General features: G+C 38.1%; 1 protein-coding gene across 1 annotated transcript in view; it reads left to right on the forward strand.

The window, feature by feature from the left end:
* COL5A2 (collagen type V alpha 2 chain) overlaps positions 1-20,772 on the forward strand; it is a 211,045-nt gene extending 190,273 nt beyond the window's left edge. The window contains exons 44-54 of the mRNA XM_089670000.1: positions 5,665-5,772; positions 6,301-6,354; positions 7,415-7,522; positions 7,764-7,817; positions 7,902-8,009; positions 10,691-10,744; positions 12,831-12,938; positions 13,042-13,330; positions 13,525-13,715; positions 16,516-16,755; positions 18,766-20,772. Of these exons, the coding sequence (XP_089526126.1) occupies positions 5,665-5,772; positions 6,301-6,354; positions 7,415-7,522; positions 7,764-7,817; positions 7,902-8,009; positions 10,691-10,744; positions 12,831-12,938; positions 13,042-13,330; positions 13,525-13,715; positions 16,516-16,755; positions 18,766-18,912 (1,461 nt within the window). The 3' untranslated portion in view covers positions 18,913-20,772. The remainder of the gene's footprint in view (positions 1-5,664; positions 5,773-6,300; positions 6,355-7,414; positions 7,523-7,763; positions 7,818-7,901; positions 8,010-10,690; positions 10,745-12,830; positions 12,939-13,041; positions 13,331-13,524; positions 13,716-16,515; positions 16,756-18,765) is intronic.
* The last annotated feature ends 1,598 nt before the right edge of the window (positions 20,773-22,370 follow it).

Below are 22,370 nucleotides of genomic sequence, written 5' to 3' on the forward strand. Positions count from 1 at the left end.
TGACCCCAGGCCCTCGGGCAGTGCCCGAATTCCCCAATGGTCAGTCCGCCCGTGTGCAATAAAATAGCAAAAAAGTGAATAATCCAGTGATTGCAAGTGAATAGATCAATAAATAGCTAAAAGTGACCCTTTATACACAAGGTGAAAAGTCCAGTATATGTCCACAGCAATCCTATGTGTTCCACACTCTGCATGGTCCAGGGAACACCAGTGATTCAAATCCAATCACTACCCTGGGGTCCGAACTGAAGGACCAGATGTTTATTTCCCTTACATTCTGATTTGTTTTATTTAAGTCTATACTCAGGTTTTTATTGTAAATGCATTTTTATATGTGTATTCATGGTTAATAAAGTACTGCACTATGAGAGGCGTATTTTCCTCTTTTGAGTCCATACGTCACCCGGGACTGTGGAAGATTTGAAGGGGACATATATCACTCCTTATCTTTAGCATTAGGATTGTTATGGCATATTGCTTCACCTAGTGGGTTATCATGGCAAGCTGGTCATTCAAGTTGTGAGCACATGTTGACCTGTTTTATATAGGTCAATTATTAAGGTCAGGGCGCATTTTATGTGGTGGAGATGCACTGATTGGATCTGAATCACTGGTGTTCACTGGACATACAGAGTGTGGAACACAGAGGATTGCTGTGGACTTTTATTGGACTGTCACCTTGTGTATTATGGATCACTTTTAATTATTTATTGTTCTATTCACTTTCAATCATTGGATTATTCACCTTATTGCTATTTTATGGCACATTAGCACTTTTGTGTTTGATTTTATAGTGCACTTTTTCACCAGTAGATATATTGTTTGTTAGTTGTGCTGAGTTTATGTTTTTATTTTTGTATTTATTTATTGGTTCTAATATTCTGTACACTGGGGCAGCGCTACACTTTTATAATTTTTTGTAAACTATTAAAGTTAGCCACCACCTCTAGCATGCTATAACTATTACCAATAGCTAATAAATGTTTATACAAATTTTGAGGAATCCTGTGTTTTGGGCTGACAAATATGCACTTTAATAAAGCATGATTTGTGTATGACATAAACTGACAAGAACTGTTATTCTGAGGATATGTAGCCAAAAGCACCTCTAAGAGAGAAAAAACAGGTGGCACACACAACTAGTGCATTATCTAAGGTTTATTGTAAGGAGTGAAAGAATAATAAAAACATACTCACAGAGGAAGCATGTATCTAAAAAGCATAGAAAAATGACAATGGCCACAACTGCAGGCAAGGTGTTCTCACTGTCAGTGCGGTCAAATGGCTGACGCGTTTCGGTGACGAATCCCTTTCCTCAGAGCTGATGACCAGCCTCTGATGCAGATGTGTAATGAATGGAAAGTAGGAGCCTTGCTGTTGATGCCTCTGATGTAATTTTTCTATGCTTTTTAGATACATGCTTCGTCTGTGAGTATGTTTTTATTATTCTTTCACTCCTTACAATAAACCTTGGATAATGCACTAGATGTGTGCGCCACCTGTTTTTTCTCTCTATCCAGTGGCTGATTTCCCTGTCTGAGGAAGGCTGCACCCCTGAAGCATTTCCTTTGGTTGTCACTGTCCTGGTACCCTTGGCTTCCATTTTGGCTGTGCATATCCTGAGGCGCTGGAGAGTACATACGATATCCAAAAGCACCTCTAAACCTGTCTTAAAGTAGAACTATAGACATTTTTTTCTAATTTTGGATAAAGTAAGGCAGGGTTATAACCCTTGTATGCCATCTGTGTCACATTGGGGAGATTTACCTTAATGTCCTATAGCCAAAAGAGGAAGTGAGGGGAAATCCCAGAACTAGTGTCCCCATTGGAAGATTTTCTATCTATTACTTTTCTGGGGACAACCAAAAATGTGGGATTTTATTTTATTTTCACTTAAATAATAATGGTAAACAGGACAAATAGAGAGGGTGAATCTCCCTAACAAGGGCACACACAGCACCTAATAGGTGTTCTTATCCCCTTCCACTCAGTTCAAAACTTAAAAAAAAAGTTTTGCCCCTAGTTATACTTTAAGTAACCCCGGATACACATGTACCACCTATTAACAAACTGTGTAGTAGGTGAATCAGTCTGCCATTGTCATTTCATAACTGTAAGATCTGTATATATAATTATATACATTAGCTTATAGACATTGGTGTCTTCTTACAAAAGATTGCTTCTGGCCCTTCATGAAGTCACTCATTCCTCTGGATTAAAATTTTGCTTTTGTAGACTTTAGTAATTTAAACTAGATATAACTGGCTGCAACATAAAACCTCCAGTAATATTTTTTAAATTACTTTGTTCCACAGTAAAACATTTCACTCTTAAAAAGACCCTGTCCCAATGTAACCATTCATTAAAAAAATATTAATGGCAGGCAGACATTTTTCCTAAGCACCCTGGCTCCCTTGTGGGTTCAGAGGCCCAGCCCCATGGACCTCACCTCTAATGATGCATACTGTCAGGGATCCGGGTATGACCAGAAATGTGTGGACTGACACAGGGAAGTAACAGGCTTCAGAAATGATATAATAACAATATAATTTATTGTTAGCCGCCCAAATATACAAATGCACAGTAAACAAAACCAACCTTCCACTAATATTAGTATGTGCAGGAACACAGGCGTAGTCAGGGCTGGAGAAGTGGAATGGTCAGGCAGGCCTTATGGTTCTGTCAGCGGCCGACTAGCGGAAGCCTCTAGCGACCCACTGGCCGGAGTCCCCCAGGGCGCGGAGTCTAAGCCTTAGTCTGCTGGTTCACCAGAGCCCCTGATGGTGGGGATGGACTTGAGGCAGCCTGAGACCAGGTCCTGACACCAGCTGTGGTAGAGGCAGGTGCCAATGGCGTAGAGCAGGTAAGAGCCAGATGTGAAGAGGTATGCGTGGTCAGACAGCGGCAGACAAAGAATAACAAGTCACAGGCCGGGTTCGGTAACAGGAGGTCAGCCAATGGAAGCAGGCAGAGAATGGTCAGGACGAGTCAGGGGTCAGAGCAGGAGAGGACAGCAGTATCAGGATCAGGCTGGGTCGGCAACAAGGCAATCAGGAGTACAGGACAATCAGGAACAAGATACAGTGGCTCATGGGACAACACCAAGGCACTGACTGCAGGCCTAGCCATTGCTTAAATACACCTCCTGCAATCAGCCTCAGGTAATGGCTTGATTGCAGGAGTGAGATTCTGGCTGCTGAGAGCACCCGCTGGTCAGCACTGGTACTGCAGCCCACACGGCAGGTGAACCCCAGCAACACCTGTGGTGAGTCCATTCCTGACACATACTCTACTTAATCTATGGGATAGGCTGAATCGTATTGGTTCCTTGGCCCCTCCAATGTCCCCCCTGCAACCTTTAGCTGGCTTCCCCTAATTTTCACCAGGAGAGCAATTAGCTTTTTTTGGAACTTGAGCTAAAGACTGAGGTGTGAGTTGTGGCAGGTGTCTGGTGGGTGGTAATTGGATCCCGCTCTCCGCTCGAACGTGATAAATATGGAGCTTTTGTCATGGATGCCTGGTGACATAAACAGCTTGAGCACTTATTCACTACTCAAGCATGCACAATACATGCCCAATCCTCTCAATTCATGTGATTCTGTGCTGCTAAAGCTCCTATTGCAGGCATGGTTTGTACACATTCCAAATTTCTGTCAGTAGAAGTCTCTTACATTAAACCAATCTACACGGTGTCCCTAAAGTCTGGGCACATAGGAATTACAAACTATATGTTTTTTTCTCAATATACATTTTGCCACTGTGTCCAGACTTTAGAGACACCCTGTATACCAAAGAGTTGGAATGTAACCTTCAATGTATTTTCTCTGAAGTGCAACTGCAACAGCTCAATTGAATTCAAACACAAGAAATAATTACACAGAAATGATTATAAACTTTTAACCTGGTGGTATAGGGTGCTCACTGCCTTAGCCCATATCTATCCTTTCACTCCAGTCTTGTGCTGCAGGAACTGTGTCACGTTTCTGCACATTTGGTGAGACTGCCATAAAAATAATGCCTTTTGGGCAGATATAAAAGAGAAAATTGTGAAAATCTTGGATATACACATCCCTTTTACCCTCTGCATTTCTTACTCCACGTTCCTACTATTCTGATATATTTATATGCCTGTTGTTTTTTTACCTCATATACTCAAGGTAGCTAAGCTGCCAATATATTGGACACAGTCTCATGTCCCCAGTAGGATCACCTAGATAAAGTAGTGGACATAATGGATGCAGAAGATTGGATTACCACAATTTGAGATAAAAGGGAATGCTATACTAAGATGTGGGCCTCCTGGACACACTATGCTGATGGAATCGGTGAAATACAACCCAGCCCTGCCATTCTCATCACATCACAAGGAGATATTTTGGAGGGTCAACTTCCTCAACTGCCTTAGGACTTGGAGGAGGTGTGACCTCTTCACATTCACACCCTTACCCCTCCACCCACTTATGCTCATTTTTGTAAACCTCTTTACATCCAGCCTTTTTGTCATTTATTACATTGGCACTAGGGGAATGCTTAACCAATGTGATTGCCATTAGTGAGTGGGAAAATGTCCTAGCTGGGCTACAATGGTTCTTGCCCTGATTCAAGTTTTATGAAAATGATTCTTGCTTGTTTATTGAGTTTTGTTTTATTGAGGATAACTGTCACTCTATGTTAAGCCTCACAATACTTGTTTTCCCTTGATGTCGATTTACTATTCAATCTCATTGTTACCTATGGGGCTTATGCACTTTTTTTGCAGGATGGGCCCTGTCATGGGAACAATGAGCTTTGATAAACATGAGATACTTAATGCTTGTGCTGATGTGGGCCTGCTGTATACTTGTTGATCATTTATGGTTGGGATTACTGACCTTGTTGATACTATCACATGATCCACAGCTGTCTCTTTGCTATTATTTTTCTGCTAAATGCAAAATGTACTGCTGTGATCCTTCATCATTCTATGTATGATACCCCAGATTCTTCTCTTTCTGTATTTTATTTAGCTGTAAGCCACATACTACATTAGCAGTGGTGGGTTTCTATACTGTTTTTGTACTGAAAGAAAATAATAAATAAAGATTATCCAAAAAAAGAAATCTTTGCATAAAATCATATAAGAATAAGGATTATTTTTATTTTCATTCATGCTATTTATACATTTAACATTTGATGCATTTTATTTACCTGTAAAAAGCCTCCCTTGTAAAAGCCCCGAGACTGCTCTTGGTCACCACCATTTTGGATGTGATGTCAGTGGTCCCACACAACACAAGTGATACTCTATTGTATACCTCTTCACTCTACTATATCTAATGGAATGATTGTTCATAGCAGTAAAAGATACCAAAATTTTAAGGTAGTGTCCTGATAACAAGTTAATAAAATCTCTACCATGCTAACATCCCTTACTAGTAATGTTTCAATATTGTGTACTGTGTAATATATTAGTGGATCAGTTTTGGTGTCTTTCAAAATCTACATTGCCTAGCAACATAGTGAATAAGAAGAATTGAATTCAAACTATATTTATAATAATTTTAGGACTGAACTTTGTGTCAGAATACTCAAACTATAAGAAAAGAACAAATTAGATGTTCATGTTTCTATATCCAGAAATTTTTTAATATATAACAGTACTATTTTGAATGTCTGTCTTCTTAGGGATCCCCTGGAAAACTTGGTCCTACTGGTTCTGCTGGAGAGAAAGGCCCATCTGGTCCCATTGGTCTTCCAGGTGCTAATGGTCCTGTTGGAGAGCCTGGTGCAGAGGTATTATATTGTGTTTATTTTCTGCTAACCATCAATATGTATTATTTATTTATATAATTTATTTATTTGCATTAGAAGTATTTATTTAAAAAGTGCTATTGCAGAGCCCCTATTACTATAATGCTTTAATATATCATGTCTATGAAACATAATTTTTATTAATTAAAGACATATTATTGCAACAACTATTAAAACATCCAAATTTTAACAATGCTTAAATGTTTTTTTATTCTTAATGTGTATCTGTCCTAAACTAAAAACGATCTTTTAAAGTGTAAGCACCTGAGAAATGAAAAATGTTACTTTACATGAAGTCCTCTTTCTTGTTCATCAGTGTACTACCAATATCTTTAAAAGACCTTCCCAGTCAAGCCTCCTGCCCCCTTGAATTTTGTATGCATCTTTTTCTGAAGGCATCTACTAAGTAGAAATTATTATGTTTTACGAACCTATATTACATATTACTAAAAGTAATTTAGTAAACATGGCAGCTTGTTGTCAAATGCTAAAAACATATATATTTTTAAGGGTCCTCCTGGTAACGATGGTGCCCCTGGACGTGATGGAGCTCTTGGAAAACGTGTATGTAGGCATTATATGTATTTTCATATGAAAGTTGTTTCAAATGGAAATTATATTTTACCAAATGTCATCTATCACATTAACACCAACATCACAAATTACCATTGATTAATGCATAGTTTCAGCACTTTATGAACAGAAACAGATGGTAGATTTGGATATATTTTGTAGTCTGTAAAAACAAACAGCTGAACATAATGTTTATTACCGCAGAAGAAGCTTCCCTAGAAGTTTTGCCTGCTCTACAGGTAGAATTGACCACTATCTGACTTGATGGAATGAATGTCCAGTGGATGTGTGTAATCTTCAGCATGTTCGGTGTCAACATTTTTTAAGATTTGCTAACAATCCAGTGTATAGTATTTATTATATTAAACTCCAACCAAAACTTTCTACTTAGCTTTGGATAAAGCAGGAGAGGGTTAGAGAATCTGTACAAAAATAATGGGAAATCTCTCCAAACAAAAAAACTCATTAGTAGAATGAAGAAGGATTAAAACTTCTGACAATTAAATTGATTTACTAAAAGAGTAATAGTTGTTTATTCACTTTGAAAAACATGTTTAAGTTAAGTTTACAGGGTGCAGGTGTGTTCTTTTTGAACACCGATTATGTAAGGATAATAAAACGGGATTTTTTCTTGCACATGATTTAATGATTACAGCTTTGAATACAGCTTTGCCCCATTCACAAAACTACATGAAAATAAGCTTTACAAATTGAACATGCTGTCAGCGTCAGCATGAACATGCTTACAAATTGAACATGCTGTTTATTGCTGTCGGCGTCTTCCTATTTCAATGATGAACTCTTACCGATTTCTTGTGCGGGTGTCAAAGGGACAGGGAGTGACGGAAGAGCTTCCCAGTAAGGTTACAGCCATAAATAAAAATCTAAAAGAAATGTTTATTTTATCCTGCTGTATCAATAATTTAAAAAATGGACAAGAGTTTGGCATTAAAGGCTTATCATTTCCTTTTTTTCGTCCTTTGCAATCAAATATGTAAGAAAAATTTCACTACAGGTTAAGCTGATTGAATATATAATTATAATCTTGCAGGGGGATCGTGGTGATCCAGGACCTGAGGGCTTAGCTGGATCTCAAGGTGCTCCAGGAACACCAGGACCCATAGGTGCACCAGGAGAAGCTGGGCCAAGAGGTGAAACAGTAAGTAATTTTAATCAAATTATGTGCACCTATCAATTAAAGAAGGAAAAATAACAAAAAACAATTGAAGATGGTAATACTTGTTTATTTTACTTCATTATGCATTTTAATTTTGTATTTTTATTGAATATTTGAAATATTTAGCTAAAATTCAATTAAGACATTGACATATTACATAATTTGAAATGGAAAAATTATTCTGTTTACTGTATTTTTAAACTATTTTTCTTCTCTTTGCTAGGGATCCCGTGGTCCCATGGGTCCTCCAGGTAGAGCTGGAAAACGAGGCTTTCCCGTATGTTTATTTTTGTATTTAATTGTTTGGTGAAAGTTATGTTGATATGTGATTCTCAATCCTAGGCTCTTTTTTCCCATGTAGGGGCCACAAGGACCACGTGGAGACAAAGGAGACAATGGTGAACGTGGAGAAAGAGGGCAAAAGGGACACAGAGGTTTTACTGGTTTGCAAGGTCTTCCAGGTCCACCGGTAAGTTTTGTTCTTTTAATGAGAGAATAATTCTAACCCATAATTGCACCTGGGTATTACTTTTACTCATATTTTATTTTGTGTTTGTTGCAACTATACAAATACCTTGTAATTGATTTTTCAGTAGGCTCTATTTAGTTTGCATCCCTACTTTCCGTCTGCACACACATATACATTATCATACTGCCAAAACATCAGTTTGACCTGTGGGCACAATGGCTGGGAAACTGAGTACACAGACACTTGGGGGTTTATTTACTAAATCTGGTTGACTCAGAATCTTGTGCACTTCTGCATGGAAAGCAATCAGCTTCCAGGTTTTATTGCTAAAGCTTAATTGAACAAGCTGAAGTTAGAAGCTGATTGGCTACCATACACAGGTGGACAAGATTCTGAGTCAACCAGCTTTAGTAAATAAACCCCTTGGAGACAACATAGAGGTTGCTATTTACAGATCTACATGAATTTGTCATCAGTAAACAATGATGATGTTGCACATGTTTTATGAATTTGGTGGAAGCCTTCCAACTACATGCTCACAGTCATAAAGGTGGCACATTTGCCTTACTGAGTTGCCCACCCTATGTTCCACTGGTACATGTTCTTAATTGAACATATACAATAATATACACTGCTCAAAAAAATTAAAGGAACACTTTTTAATCAGAGTATAGCATCAAGTCAATTAAACTCCTGGGATATTCATATGGTCAGTTAAGTAGCAGAGGGGGTTGTTAAACAGTTTCAGTTGCATTGGTGTTAATGAAATTGGACAACAATGAGACGACCCTCAAAACAGGAATGGTTTTACAGGTGGAGGGCATTGACATTTTTTTCCCTATTCATCTTTTCTGACTGTTTTTCACTAGTTTTGCATTTGGCTAGGGTGAGTGTCAATACTAGAATTGGGCGATACCTGGACCGTAAAGAGGTTGCACAGGCAGTCTAACTCCTCCAGGATGGCACATCAGTACGTGCCATTGCCAGAAGGTTTGCTGTGTCTCCCAGCACAGTCTCAAGAGCATGTAGGAGATTCCAGGAGACAGGCAGCTACTCTAGGAGAGCTGGACAGGGCCATAGAAGATCCTTAACTAATCAGCAGGACTAGTATCTGCTCCTTTGTGCAAGGAAGAACAGGATGAGCACTGCCAGAGCCCTACAAAATGTGAATGTCTCTGACCAAACACTCAGAAACAGACTTCACGAGGGTGGCCTGAGGCCCCGACGTCCTCTAGTGGGCCTTGTGCTCACTGCCCGGCACTATGGAGCTCGATTGGCATTTGCCATTGAACACCAGAATTGGCAGGTCCACCACTGGCGCCCTTTGCTTTTCACAGATGAGAGGAGGTTCACCCTAAGCACATATGACAGATGTGAAAAGGTCCGAAGAAGCCATGGAGAACGTTATGTTGCCTGTAACATCATTCAGCATGACTGTTTTGGTGATGGGCCAGTGATGGGTCAGTGATGGGGAGGCATTGCCATGGAGGGATGCACAGACCTCTACAGGCTAGACAATGGCACCCTGATTGCCGTTAGGATGAAATCCTTGGACCCATTGTCAGACCCTATGCTGGTGCAGTGGGTCCTGGGTTCCTCCTGGTGCATGACACTGCCTGGCCTCATGTGGTGAGAGTATGCAGGCAGTTCCTGGAAGATGAAGGAATTGATACCATTTGATGGTCTCCATGCTCACCTGACCTAAATCCAATAGAACACCTCTGGGATATCATGTTTCATTCCATCTGACGACGCCAGGTTGCACCTAAGACTGCCCAGGAGCTCAGTGATGCCCTGATCCAGATCTGAGAGGAAATACCCCAGGACACCATTTGTTGTCTCATTAGATGCATGCCCAAACGTTGTCAGGCATGCATACAAGCACATGGGGGCCATACAAACTACTGAGTACCATTTTGAGTTGCTGCTATGAAATTTCAGCAAAATGGACTAGCCTGCTGCATCATTTTTTCACTTTGATTTTCAGGGTGTCTTTGAATTCAGTCCTCTGTAGGTTGGTAATTTTCATTTTCATCAAATGATGGGGTATCCTTATGTTCCTAACACATTACCCAGTCCATATCAGTATAGATATCCAGCATATTTTTCACCATTGAGATCTGATGTGTTTTCAAAGTGTTCCTTTTGAGCAGTGTGTATATTAAAATAAACGTAATCTTCAAGGCTAACATAAGGATACTCTAAAGTTTTCCTGGGATTGAAAAATAAAGGCTAACCGAAATGCTAAAATGCATACCTTTGCCTGAGAAGGGAATTTCAGCCAATTTCTGCTGAAGTCCTCACCTTCAACAGAGACAAATTAAGCAAGAGCATATTCTTCTCATTACCTGGAGTAGGCATGGTGCAGCATAGGAAAGGTAAGTATAAGATGTCCTATTACCATTCATTTATTCAAAGTAGTTTCATACTACCATTTCAGTATAGATTCAATTGAATGTGTAAATCTGCTTAATCTAAATAATATCTTAATAATATTAGTATACAACAAATGCACATTGTACATAGTTCTGTATTTTTGTAACTTAGTCTACATATTTTTTTTAATATATGCAATGTGCATTAATTAAAATGCATTAGTCATTCTTAATTATAGTGCATGCAAATGTTTTGGCAATATGGCACATACTAAACTTGTTTAAGGCATGTATTTACTGTTTTAGGGTCCTATTGGAGAACAAGGTGCTTCTGGTCTTCCTGGACCGTTTGGCCCCAGAGTAAGTCCCAAAATGTAACATTGTCTCATTAAAACGTATTATTGACTTCATATTCACATGGTGGATACAATTTATATAGATATTATATAGAAAAATATAGATATTTTTAGAGAAATAGGTTGTATAATAAAATATGGAACAATTATGTCTTTATCTAGGTCAAAGAACATACCCACATTATCATGTATATTCTACCAACATAAGGCAAACATTACATATCAGTTTTTGGTGACCCTTGAAGATATACACCATCTTAAGTCAGCAGTAAACTGACCTATGTTGCTTCACAATGTGAATGCTTCCATTTATTTTCCAACACCTCTGATATCATGAGCTTGGAGGGGCAATATTTTTCTTGTTACACGAAGAGAAACTGAATTGCCCATATATCCAATTATGTTGATACAGCGTGTTATTCAGAGTGTCTTTGGTGCCCGATGCATACCAATGTTGTTTTCTAGTTCCATGAAAATGCCAGGTGTAGGCAACAGGCTTTTAATGTGTATAGGTTTCTCATATATTTAAAGCTGAGCTGCTCAGCATATTACATTCCAACAATATACTTTAAATAGTCTCTTAAATGCACCTAAATCTGTAAGCAGTTAGAGTATACTTCAATTGCCCTATCCAAATACAAAACTGTTTAACTCCTTCACACCTAAGGGTAAAACAAATGTTCATGCCTAAGCACAATTTTGCAATTTTGACATGTGTTAGTAAAACCGTACATATCATCACAACTACTTTGTTAATCCAGGTGGATTATACCTTGTTTTTTTTCAGGACAAATTGGGCTTTTATTTGGTAGTAAATGGTAATGGATAGCTCATTTTTTATTATCAAAGGAAAAATGGTCCAAAATAGTAAAAAAAAAACATTTTTTAAATAAAATTAGCTGAATATTTCTACTACTATAACCTACCACCAAAGGACAACACAAAAAACAATTCACCTGCTCCTGACAACTGCAGTAATACCACATATGTGTATATTAGTTGTTATTGGTAACCGTAGTACAGCCCAGAAACAGCAGTGTGCATTTTTCTTGTTATCCTACTGAAAAAAACACACTGACACTTGCCCATAAAAAAACTGACCCTGACCTTGGCCCAAACACTAACCCTGGCACTGACCTAGATCAAACCTTGATCTAGGCATTTTTTTAATTTTATTTATTATTATTATTATTATTATTATTATTAATTGTTTTTGTGCACACTGTTGTCTTTTTTTTGCAAAGAGAAAGAGAGATACAATGTATTTCTCTCCTCCATTCAGAGAGAGAAAACACGGGGGTGGGGTTCATAGTGACTGATCACGGTGATAGCCAATCAGGGGCTATCATAGTGATTAGGCAACCCAGAATCAGGAGTTCCAGGTTCCGATCATTAGTACAGGACCCAGGGTTCTCAGTGAGACCCCAATCTCTGTGCTTGGACCTTGCTGTGCAGCACGCTTCCAGTGCAAAGTTAGATACGCAAATATGCGGCCCCATGGAAAAAAGCCCAGTCCAGTGGGGTGACATATTTGCATGCTCAATGCCAAAGGGTTAAGGATAATTTTGTTTTACCAAACAGTAATATAATAGTTGAGTTACACAATATATTTACTTTATATACATTTGAAAAAACATTTTGAGAGTCAATGATATTAAAAAAATATCAGCCACACTCCAAATTTAGCTCCTTTGGTTGTATTTATTGTCATCAAAGTGACTGCATACAACATGTTTCCACGCTAAAACCAACCTTCCTGGTTTCACCACTCCTGGCCTGTTCACAAGGATAGATTTCTCCTATCATTTGAGCAAGCCAGGAGTGGTGAAATACGTCAAATAAGGTTATTTTGTTGAGTGGATACATGTTGTATGCAGTCATTTTTCTGATAATCAATCAATACAGCAAAAGAAACTAAATTTGGAGCACAGCTGATAATTTTTCATATCTTTGATGGAGACAGGTTATAAAAGCAAGCACATAAATTTTCCATGTATGACAAAAGCTGTGGGTTTTGAGCGGAGCTTTGAATTTTGACATTTTTACAGTCATTATAATTTTATAATTTTATTATTTTTTCACATATTTAGGGCCCACCTGGTCCAACTGGGCCTCCAGGTAAAGATGGTAATCAAGGATCAAGTGGACCAATTGGACCACCAGGACCAAGAGGGACTGTTGGTGAAGCTGGACCAGAGGTAATCATCATTACATAATCATTATGTATCACTTTAACTGTACATAACAGTAGAATAGCTGTTGGTTGTGATGATTTCACAAGTAAATCCTTTTATTGTTTAGGGTCCCCCTGGTGATGCTGGTCCACCAGGTCCACCTGGCCCCCCAGGCCTTTTAACAGCTGCCATAGATGATCTAATAGGTGGCTATGATGATACTGTACCAGATCCTCTTCCAGAATTCACTGAGGATGAAGCAGCAGGGGATGGTAAAAAGAATGATCCAGGTGTTCAAGCAACTCTAAAATCACTAAGCAGCCAAATAGAGACAATGCGTAGACCTGATGGCTCTAAGAAGAATCCAGCACGTACATGTGATGATCTGAAACAATGTCATTCTTCAAAGAAAAGTGGTAAGTAAAAGATGAATTGTACATGAATCTTTACACAGCAATATACAGTACATATTATTTCAATAAAAATAGGTATCTATAAATATTTATCTAAATTGAAGTTTCTCCTCACACGCTCATGCACATAATCATTTACAATATTATTAACTGTATTTGTTATATTCATATATATACTTCAATTTGCTTGCTCTCAGGAGAGTACTGGATAGATCCAAATCAAGGCTGCTCTGAAGATGCCATCAAAGTTTATTGTAATATGGAATCAGGGGAAACGTGTATATCAGCAAATCCTGCCAAAATACCTATTAAGACCTGGTGGACTGGTAAAGGTGGAGATAATTTCAAGCCCATATGGTATGGTGTGGATATGAATAAAGGGGCACAGGTAAGTTGTATAGTGATATTTTATTATGCGACATTAGTAATAATCTTAGTAATACATAGCTTTTCAGAATTAGAAACCTGAAGCAGTCCTAAAATAATCAATTTTACCTATACATAAGGCTTCTACAACATATTTTGTGGAAATCCTTAAAGTGTTATTAAACCCACAACAGTAAAATCAATCAGTAAAGCATGCTTGTTATACTCACTGTGGAACCTAAGGGGTTAATCCTCTGTCTTGTGTAAAAAGGCTGTTTGATCCTGACTTCTCTGCTCCTCCTCTTGTTCAAATGTCCATGTCTTATCTCCTGATAAGACAGACTGAACTGTAGCCGTTCTGTACATGGTTAGATTAGTGTGTATTGCTAGAGAGGGCTTTTTATTTCTTGGGAGAGTGCATGTTATCAGAACAGTGCCAATCAGCACTGTCCAGACAGAGGTCAGGGGTTTTGCATCCTCCTAGAGCAGAAAGAAAACTCCTCCTATAAGCTTTGACCAGTGCTCTGCTGGACACTGATAGAAATCACAAGACTGCACTAACTACTGATGAGAAAAGGTATTTAGCAGTTTATGTTTACTAAAATATTTCTATTTCTATGTAGTGTGTACTGTGGAAGACCAGATATAGTGAATGCAGGGACCTGGGTTTAGTAACACTTTAAATGCATTTTTTTAATCATGTAGTGTAAGTACCTGTTTCAGCATCTTGCAGTCCCTGTGCAGCAGAACTTGTTGAAGGAAAGAGAAACAGCACAAAGAGTTAATTAGCTGCACTACACTGCAAGGAGCATACTGATAAGAGAAAAAAGCAGAGTGCCAGAGAGATGAACTCATCAGTTTGCTGCTTCTCCTTTCACTTTCCAGTTATAGTGGAGCAGGTGTAGTCCCTACTCCACCAAGCAGATAGTGCTTTGCAGCCTTGGGGATGGAGTTGATTCTAGGGAGAATGATGTTTCCCTGCAGCCTCCATAGGTAATGCAGGAGAAATGGCTCCCCGATTGGACGCTGGCGCCCCCAGTGACCTTCTGCAACCATCTTGGTTGGGCCAATGCTAATAAATAGAGGTGCCCCACTGCATTTGGCATGCATTTGCAAGTAGATAGAATAGTGAAAGGAACCCCACTTGTCAGGTACAGTGATATAGCCTACAGAAAGGTCCTGTGTGAGGATGGTCAGAGTAGGGAATACTGCTGCTTGGTCCCTATAGCCTCTGGCCTCTAGAGATGCCGTCACAACTTGTCAGTGCTGTTACCCGTGTAAGCAGCATGTCCTTCAGCAGATGCCACCCCAGTAATGTAAGCCTTGCCTGTGTTGTGCCTTACTGTGCTGCAGACATACCACTGTATTTCTGTGTTCAAGGGCTGCAGCCTCACAGTACCACCAGCCTATTCAATTTGCCCCCTCATACATGTGCATTAAGGACTTAAACAGCACCCAGCTGGGAATTGCACTGTGCCTGTGTGAAGCAGCAGTCATACCAGTTACAGCTAATGTCACTGGAGTGACAAGGCGCCTGGTATCGCAAATGTTCATATGCCTGTAGCCCAAACGTTTTCACATGTGTTACAAAACTAGTGGTAGTGACTGTAAACTGCCAGCTTTCTTGTTAGCCGTAAACCTGTAATTTTATAAATACAACTGTTGAAACCTTGTCTGGACTCTGTATATGCTGCTTCCTCAACCCATAACAGGGTCAAAGTGGTGATAAGACCTCTAAGAATTACTGAACTGCAGTAGAAACAAATCAGGACTCCGACACAGTCACACAGAGCTGTGCTGTATGGTATAGCTGTGTAAATCTCAGAACTGAATTGTTAGAAATAGGAATTCTTTGGCAGGTACAGCAACATACTCCAAACCCAATATAATTCTGTGCTTGATGTGATAAAAGCAGCTAACAGAGGTGAAAGATAAATAACCTCAAATAACATGGCATAAAAAGTGCAGCACTAGGATTAAATAATCAAATATAATGGAACCCCTAGAGGATTCCATGCTCAGATAAATGTCCATAATGATCCACCAGAAAAAAGTCCTTGCTCAAATAAATGTCCACAATAGTGAATGTGTTTCCAATCATCCAAGGAGAGCAGAAAAGACCCACTTTTACAATGAGGCTGAAGAAAAAGAGTGAAAATCCGAAACTTCTAATGGAAACCACGGGGTGAGTAAGAACCCTTACTGTTGGGCTTTTAACCTAATGAAAAGCCAAAATGCGCTTTAGGACTCAAGCCCAAATAAGTCCGCAGCAGTTGACCAAACTCCAATCCTGCAGTTCCTCCTTGAGCTTCAAACTCCACCAGTTAAGGAAATGCAAAATGCAAAGTCTGATAGTGCAGTATGCTCTTGAAGCCGTGAGACACGGAGGAAAGGTTCGAGAAATCTGAGCACAGAATCCTCTGGGGTTCCATTATATTTGACAGCAACATACTTATCTGTATTTCACCTATACATTTAGCTATTTAACTAGTTCAGTCATACGTCACCTATCTGATGGCTGAGCACTATTATACTCTTGTTTTTTTGAAAGCTATAAAACTAAGCTAGGATATTTATGTGAAAAATATCATCGCAATTCTGAGATTAGATCTTTGTCTGGCATTGTGATTTAATATAATGGAACAGGAGGTGTGATTTGTTGGTATAGGAAGAGGGGCTTACTATTACCTTTACAAAATACCCTCAATTAAAAGATACAGTGCCTTATTACTTCCTATTTTCTTTCCAACACAAAGTTTTCTTTAAAATTGTAGGTGCCTTTTCTTTAAACTTAGGGGTCATGTTTTTTTTTTCCTTTGCAGTTCGTCTATGGAGAAAACGATTCACCGAATACTGCTGTCACACAAATGACCTTTTTGCGTCTTCTGTCAAAAGAGGCTTCACAAAATATTACGTACTATTGTAAAAATACAATTGGATATTTGGATGAGAAAAATCAGAATCTAAAGAAAGCTGTTATTCTTAAAGGTGCTAATGATCTTGATATTAGAGCAGAAGGGAACAGCCGTTTCAGATACACAGTTTTGGAAGACACTTGTTCGGTAAGTGCAGATCAGACAAAATACTGTAAATATAAAATTTAAATTAATTTTTTTCCTCCCCCGGATGCTTATGCTCCAGGGGAGGAAAAGCAGTGTTAAAAACATGCCTAAAGCCACATTTTGCAAACGCATTAGGTGCATTTAGGTGTTCATTCATTCTACTGGCCAAAATATTAATTTATTCTGACCATTGCAATTAATAAATACGCAAACGTTAAGCGCACCTAGCACTTAAATGCACTTAGACACATTTACATGCGTTTAGGCTTGTGAGGCGTCTAAATGCCTGTAAATGTCTAAGTATGCAAGGACACATAGGTTAACATTTAAACTGTTATTGTACCCTTTGACTATCAATTTTGAATAGACTTTCTATCCAAAAGTAATACATAAATTATACATTGAACCTGGGGAGCTGAGCCACCTGTTGACTGTTTACACGTCTGAAGGACTGCCGTAGCTAGATATTAGTGTTCCTGCTCACCCTGGAGTCTTCACAGATCCTCTTCCTGTTGCTTATGTATAAAATATATAAATATTCTACAGAAAGAGTAAAACTCGTTTACTGGCTGCAGTGGTTATGCTACCTTGGGATCTTAAGTACAGCAGTCTGAAATATAACTAAAAGTTGTGATAGTATCATTCCCAATTTTTTTTTTACCAAGTATCAATTTTGGGTGAGTTGACACTTGATAATTTTATGTTTAGAAAGGCATATAGATTTATGGAGTAATAAGAGGCAAATTTAATAGGATGAAAAAATAAAACTAATCAAGTACATTAAAAACAGCAAACTCAAATTAGTTTTCAGCAGTCTAAGGGAATTAATATAATCAAAGATAATTTTAAGTAATGGCATCCTAATAAACCAGGTGAAATACAATATTACCTTGCTTTTAATATGCCATCTATGTGATCTAGAATAGCCTTTCTCAATCGGGGTGCCCCCAGAGGTCTTCAGGCGTGCCGTGGCATCCTGGTAGAGAAAGGCTGTCAGTTGAGTCCAAGCTGCAGATACCAAACCGCACTGTACATCAGCACTGGAGACGTCAGACTGCTGAATACGCTGAGCACAGTGAAAGCAAATGGAGGGGTGTGTGTGCTGTGCTCTCTGCCACCCCCTACAGTGCAGTACCTGGCTGTGTGGGGGAAGGTAATATACTGCATCTTTTTATAGAGATGTATACATGTGTTTGTATGTGCGTTTGTGTGTACATTTGTGTGTGTGTTTGTGTACATGTGTCTGTATGTGTGTCTACATGTGTCTGTGTGTACATGTGCCTGTATGTGTGTGTACATGTGTCTATGTATGTGTCTGTATGTACATGTGTCTGTATGTGTGTACATGTGTTTGAATGTACATGTGTTTGTGTACATGTGTTTGCATATGTGTGTGTGTACATGTGTTTGTATGTGTGTTTTAATATATGTGTGTGTTTGTTTTTATGCTTGTGTGTATGTATGTTACTTTTATTCTTTACCTCCTATTCCTGTACTATCACAACTGCTTTTTTTTTAGGACATGTTCATAATAGCAGCAAGGACTGCTGCTCCTCTGAAAAGCAATCCATACTCACATCGCATTTTGGGTTGAGCAAAAAAAAAAACTGCTAGTGTGTAACAGTCTTAAGGCTTTGTTGTTTATAGGAAACATGCTTACTAGCTGGAAAGATAGTGATGACCCCATTAATTCATCAGTGTTCTGCTGTCCAATCACAGATGGGGTGGAGTGGGTCTTCGCTTATATTTATTGTTAATGTGCAGTGTAATCAGAAGAGAGTTCCTGATTCTTTGTTGGCTAAAACAGTTTAGATAAATGTATTTTAATTGTGTAATTAGGTGTCTCAAGTTCAGTCTTACTAATTAATTATTAATTATTTGTGGATACCTTGAAGTGGAAGATTTGAATTCATAGAAAAGTGACAAGGAAATAAATGTGATTTTTTTAGCATTGATTAACCATTAAACAATGAAATCACATTGTGTTCTTTTTTTTTTTTTACATTGTAGAAACGCAATGGAAATGTAGGCAAGACTGTATTCGAATACAGAACACAAAATGTGAAACGCCTACCTATTATCGATATTGCCCCTGTGGACATTGGCGGAACAGATCAAGAGTTTGGAGTAGACATTGGGCCAGTTTGCTTTTTGTAAACCACCAACAGAACAATCTAAAAACTTTAAGTGACTGACATTATCCTGAGACTCTTGAAAATAATAGCTGGCAACACACCAGCACTGTACATACAGGTTTCCATGAATTGCCATTTTGTTAATTGCCTGGCCTACCACCAAGTATTTATTTTACATTTTTGTTTTAAATTCAAGAGCAGAAATACTGTAAAAGGACCAATGTTTCTTTATAGTTTTCATTTGTGGTGTATTCATTAATATTTAGGAGTCCTCCAACATCTAATTGGGAAATGTATAGCCAAAGTTTAAATGTTTACATCAATGCATGCCCAATATCTTGACATGTGAAGGTACATTTCTAGATTTTACGTGTCCATATCTACAAATGTGTTTTAAGGCACCATTGTTTTACTTTGGAACCAGTTCATCAAGCTTTATGTTTTACTATGTGCAATTAGTGGTAAATAAGCTAAAACACTGACACATTTGGAAAAAGTGAGTATTGGGGTCCTTTCCCAATTTGCCAAATTTACATTCTCTGTGAATATCCTTCCCCAAGGGTTCCATCTTATCTGTCCCCTTCACAGTGTTCATAATTTGATGAATCGGTTGGTTTGGCACAGGCTTCTGAATAGTTTTAGTATGTGCACTTAAACTAGACGTCAATATTTATTATTGTCATTTCTGGTTGTGAAAGATTTCATAAAACCTACAAAGATTAGTAATAAATTTACCATTCAATCCAAATTGTTGTACAAAATACTGTAAAAATTAGTTACAAAGCTTGATGGATTTTTTGATATCTCATTTTGTATTATAGTTTTTCTGTAATGCAAGAACATTGAAGTGAAAGTCAAGGCACAAAAATAAAATTCAGTAGAGAAACCCTTTGCTACGTCCATTAATAAGTCTTCACTTATAAAATGAAATTGTGAAGTACCATTAAATGTTCCTCTAAAATCAGGTCACATAATCCTGCTTATCTGCTCCCTTTTTTAAAAGAAGCAATCCTAGAGGGATTGCTGCTTAGATTCAAGCTGACATTAAATGGAAACTAAGAGGAGGTTAGCTCTGCAAAACACTTAATTGACAAGGAACTAGGGGGTACTATGCTATCAATAACCCTCCATTGGTGTGGGGAAAGGTGCTGTCACTGATCTGGTGTATTGCCCAGTGCATCTGCGCCTGAGCCTTGGTGGCACAGTAAGTGACAGAATTGTTGCTAGTTAGTTAGTTGCAGATTTAGTTCCTGTTATGGCATGAGTGCTGACTATAGAGCAATAACATAAAAGGTAAGGTGTCTTAATTAGGGCAACAGTGTTGATGAAAAAATTATGCCATGACTTTCACTTATATAAATATATATAAACATGAGATCTTCAACGTGGTGCAGAATGAAATAGAAATATTTATTAACAAGTTTTAAAGGCAAGATTTTTGTATTTTTCATGTCTTTTTTAAGTACACATACCATATCACTCGAAAGAATAGATTTAAATAATGAGGGAATATATTTCAAACAAACTGTTATGTACAGTCGATGACTCATATTTTCTATTTTTAACCACAAGTTGTCAGGTACAAAAGGATCAAATGTTTCAAAGCATAAGCTACCTCATCTCGTGATGCTGGGATGCATTAAAATACATTTGTTTCTTGTTACATATTTAAAGGTGCTATGCTGTTGTTGTAAAGAGAATGAGGAAAGTCCGCAAACATGTCTGATGGTGCTAAAAATTCCTTTTGTAAAATCCTGAATAAATAAAAAATGACAGCTGCCCGTAAAGGACATTATTTTATAAAGTTTAGTGTGCTTTTCATATTCTTTAGTAAGTACATGCTGTGTACATATATATAAATATTAGCTTTGCTTTAACTGTATTAAGCATTGTTTTTTATTTTATTTTTTTCACTTAAATGTACTTTATGCTTCTGTAAAGTTTTCAAAGGACAGAGACAACAATCATTTCAACTGAGTTACAGGTAACCCCCCCCCCCAAAAAAAAACAACAACTTTGCATTCAAAACAAACTAAATGCTAACCATGTATCACTTCAATTCTATTTATTAAAAACTTGCTCCTCTTTGGTGAGTGTGGAATTGCTAAAAGGATATTTATATACATTCCACAGTTATTAAAATGCAGTGATAGCTGCATGTGTTGCATTTATTGGCTTGGACATGCAAAAACTATGAAGTCGAAAAGCAATACAAAAGACCTTCTCTGATTCTGCCATATTGTCTGGGGCAAACTAAGCAATTTGGGGATTTTATAAGTGAAGTGTAAGTAAACATCAGCTTATATGCTCCTATTGAACTCTTCTTAAGGACTGCAACAGGTAGGAGAATATAACATATACATATATATATATATATATATATATAGCTATTTAAAGACATAATTCCAGTGTTAAGATTTTGAGTATGATCCGGACAGTTGCTGCAAAAGAAAAAGAAGGAAAAGCTCCATGTACTATTATTTTCTTAAACATGTTCATTATGATTATCACTCCTAATATACAGTATTAAGCAAAATGTAGCATTAATTTGCTCTAGCTGTTCAAATGCTCTACCATCTGCCAAACCTCTATTTTTATTATTATTATTATACAGGATTTATATAGCGCCAACCATTTGCGTAGCGCTTTCTAAAACTCTGTTGATCCTGGAATTTTATTCTTTAAAAACCACAGTTAAGAGCTCACCCAGTCAAGATGTGTTGCAGCAAACCTGAGTAATGCAGCCACATATTTGTTTAAATATCCAGAAAGACATAATGAAAATTGAACCTTAAGAAAGAACTACTGTTGTCAAGAACAAAGAAAAGAACCCTAGTCTAAGCTTTGAGTTGCTCCCTTTGGAGCTCCTTAGAAAAGATGCTGTATGCAAAGAGCCTGAGGGAGTGAGAGATTAGGTACATAAAAGTCATTTTCACTGGTATGCTAAGCATACATGAGCATTTAGACCTTGCAGTGCTGGAGAAGCCCAACTTCAAGGGTATTTTTTGTTTTCACTGGAAAACAGCTTTAAAGAAACACTGTCACCTTATTTTTACTATTCTTTGGCCCTGTGATACAAAGTAGGAAGGAAGAAAGCTGTTTCTTAACTGCAGCTTGTCTCTGCTCTGAGCACCTTCCAGAGACAATGTCAAGAGAAATTCTGGGGCTGAAATGTCCTCCCTCTCTTTGCATTCCTCTTGCCGCTACTTGCTTCAAGTGCTTAGAGCAGAGACAAGCTGCGGTTTTAAACTTTCATTCTCCTTCTATGGTTTGATTGACCATGGCAGGAGGGAAAGGGGGCAGGTTGGACCTCATACGTAGAGTGCTAGCAAAGTAGTACATGCACTGTAATTTTTTACCATAGGGGACAGCACTGTAAAAATTTTTATAGTTTTTCTTTAGTGCTGTTTTCCAGTGAAAAAATGAACCCTTTCCAGTAGGGTTTCCCCGCACAGCAAGACCTAAGTGCATGTGCAGCTG

This window comes from Staurois parvus, unplaced genomic scaffold (assembly GCF_062004578.1).
Source record: "Staurois parvus isolate SC_StPar_1 unplaced genomic scaffold, SC_StPar_1.0 ptg000011l, whole genome shotgun sequence".
In the NCBI taxonomy this organism is placed as follows: domain Eukaryota; kingdom Metazoa; phylum Chordata; class Amphibia; order Anura; family Ranidae; genus Staurois; species Staurois parvus.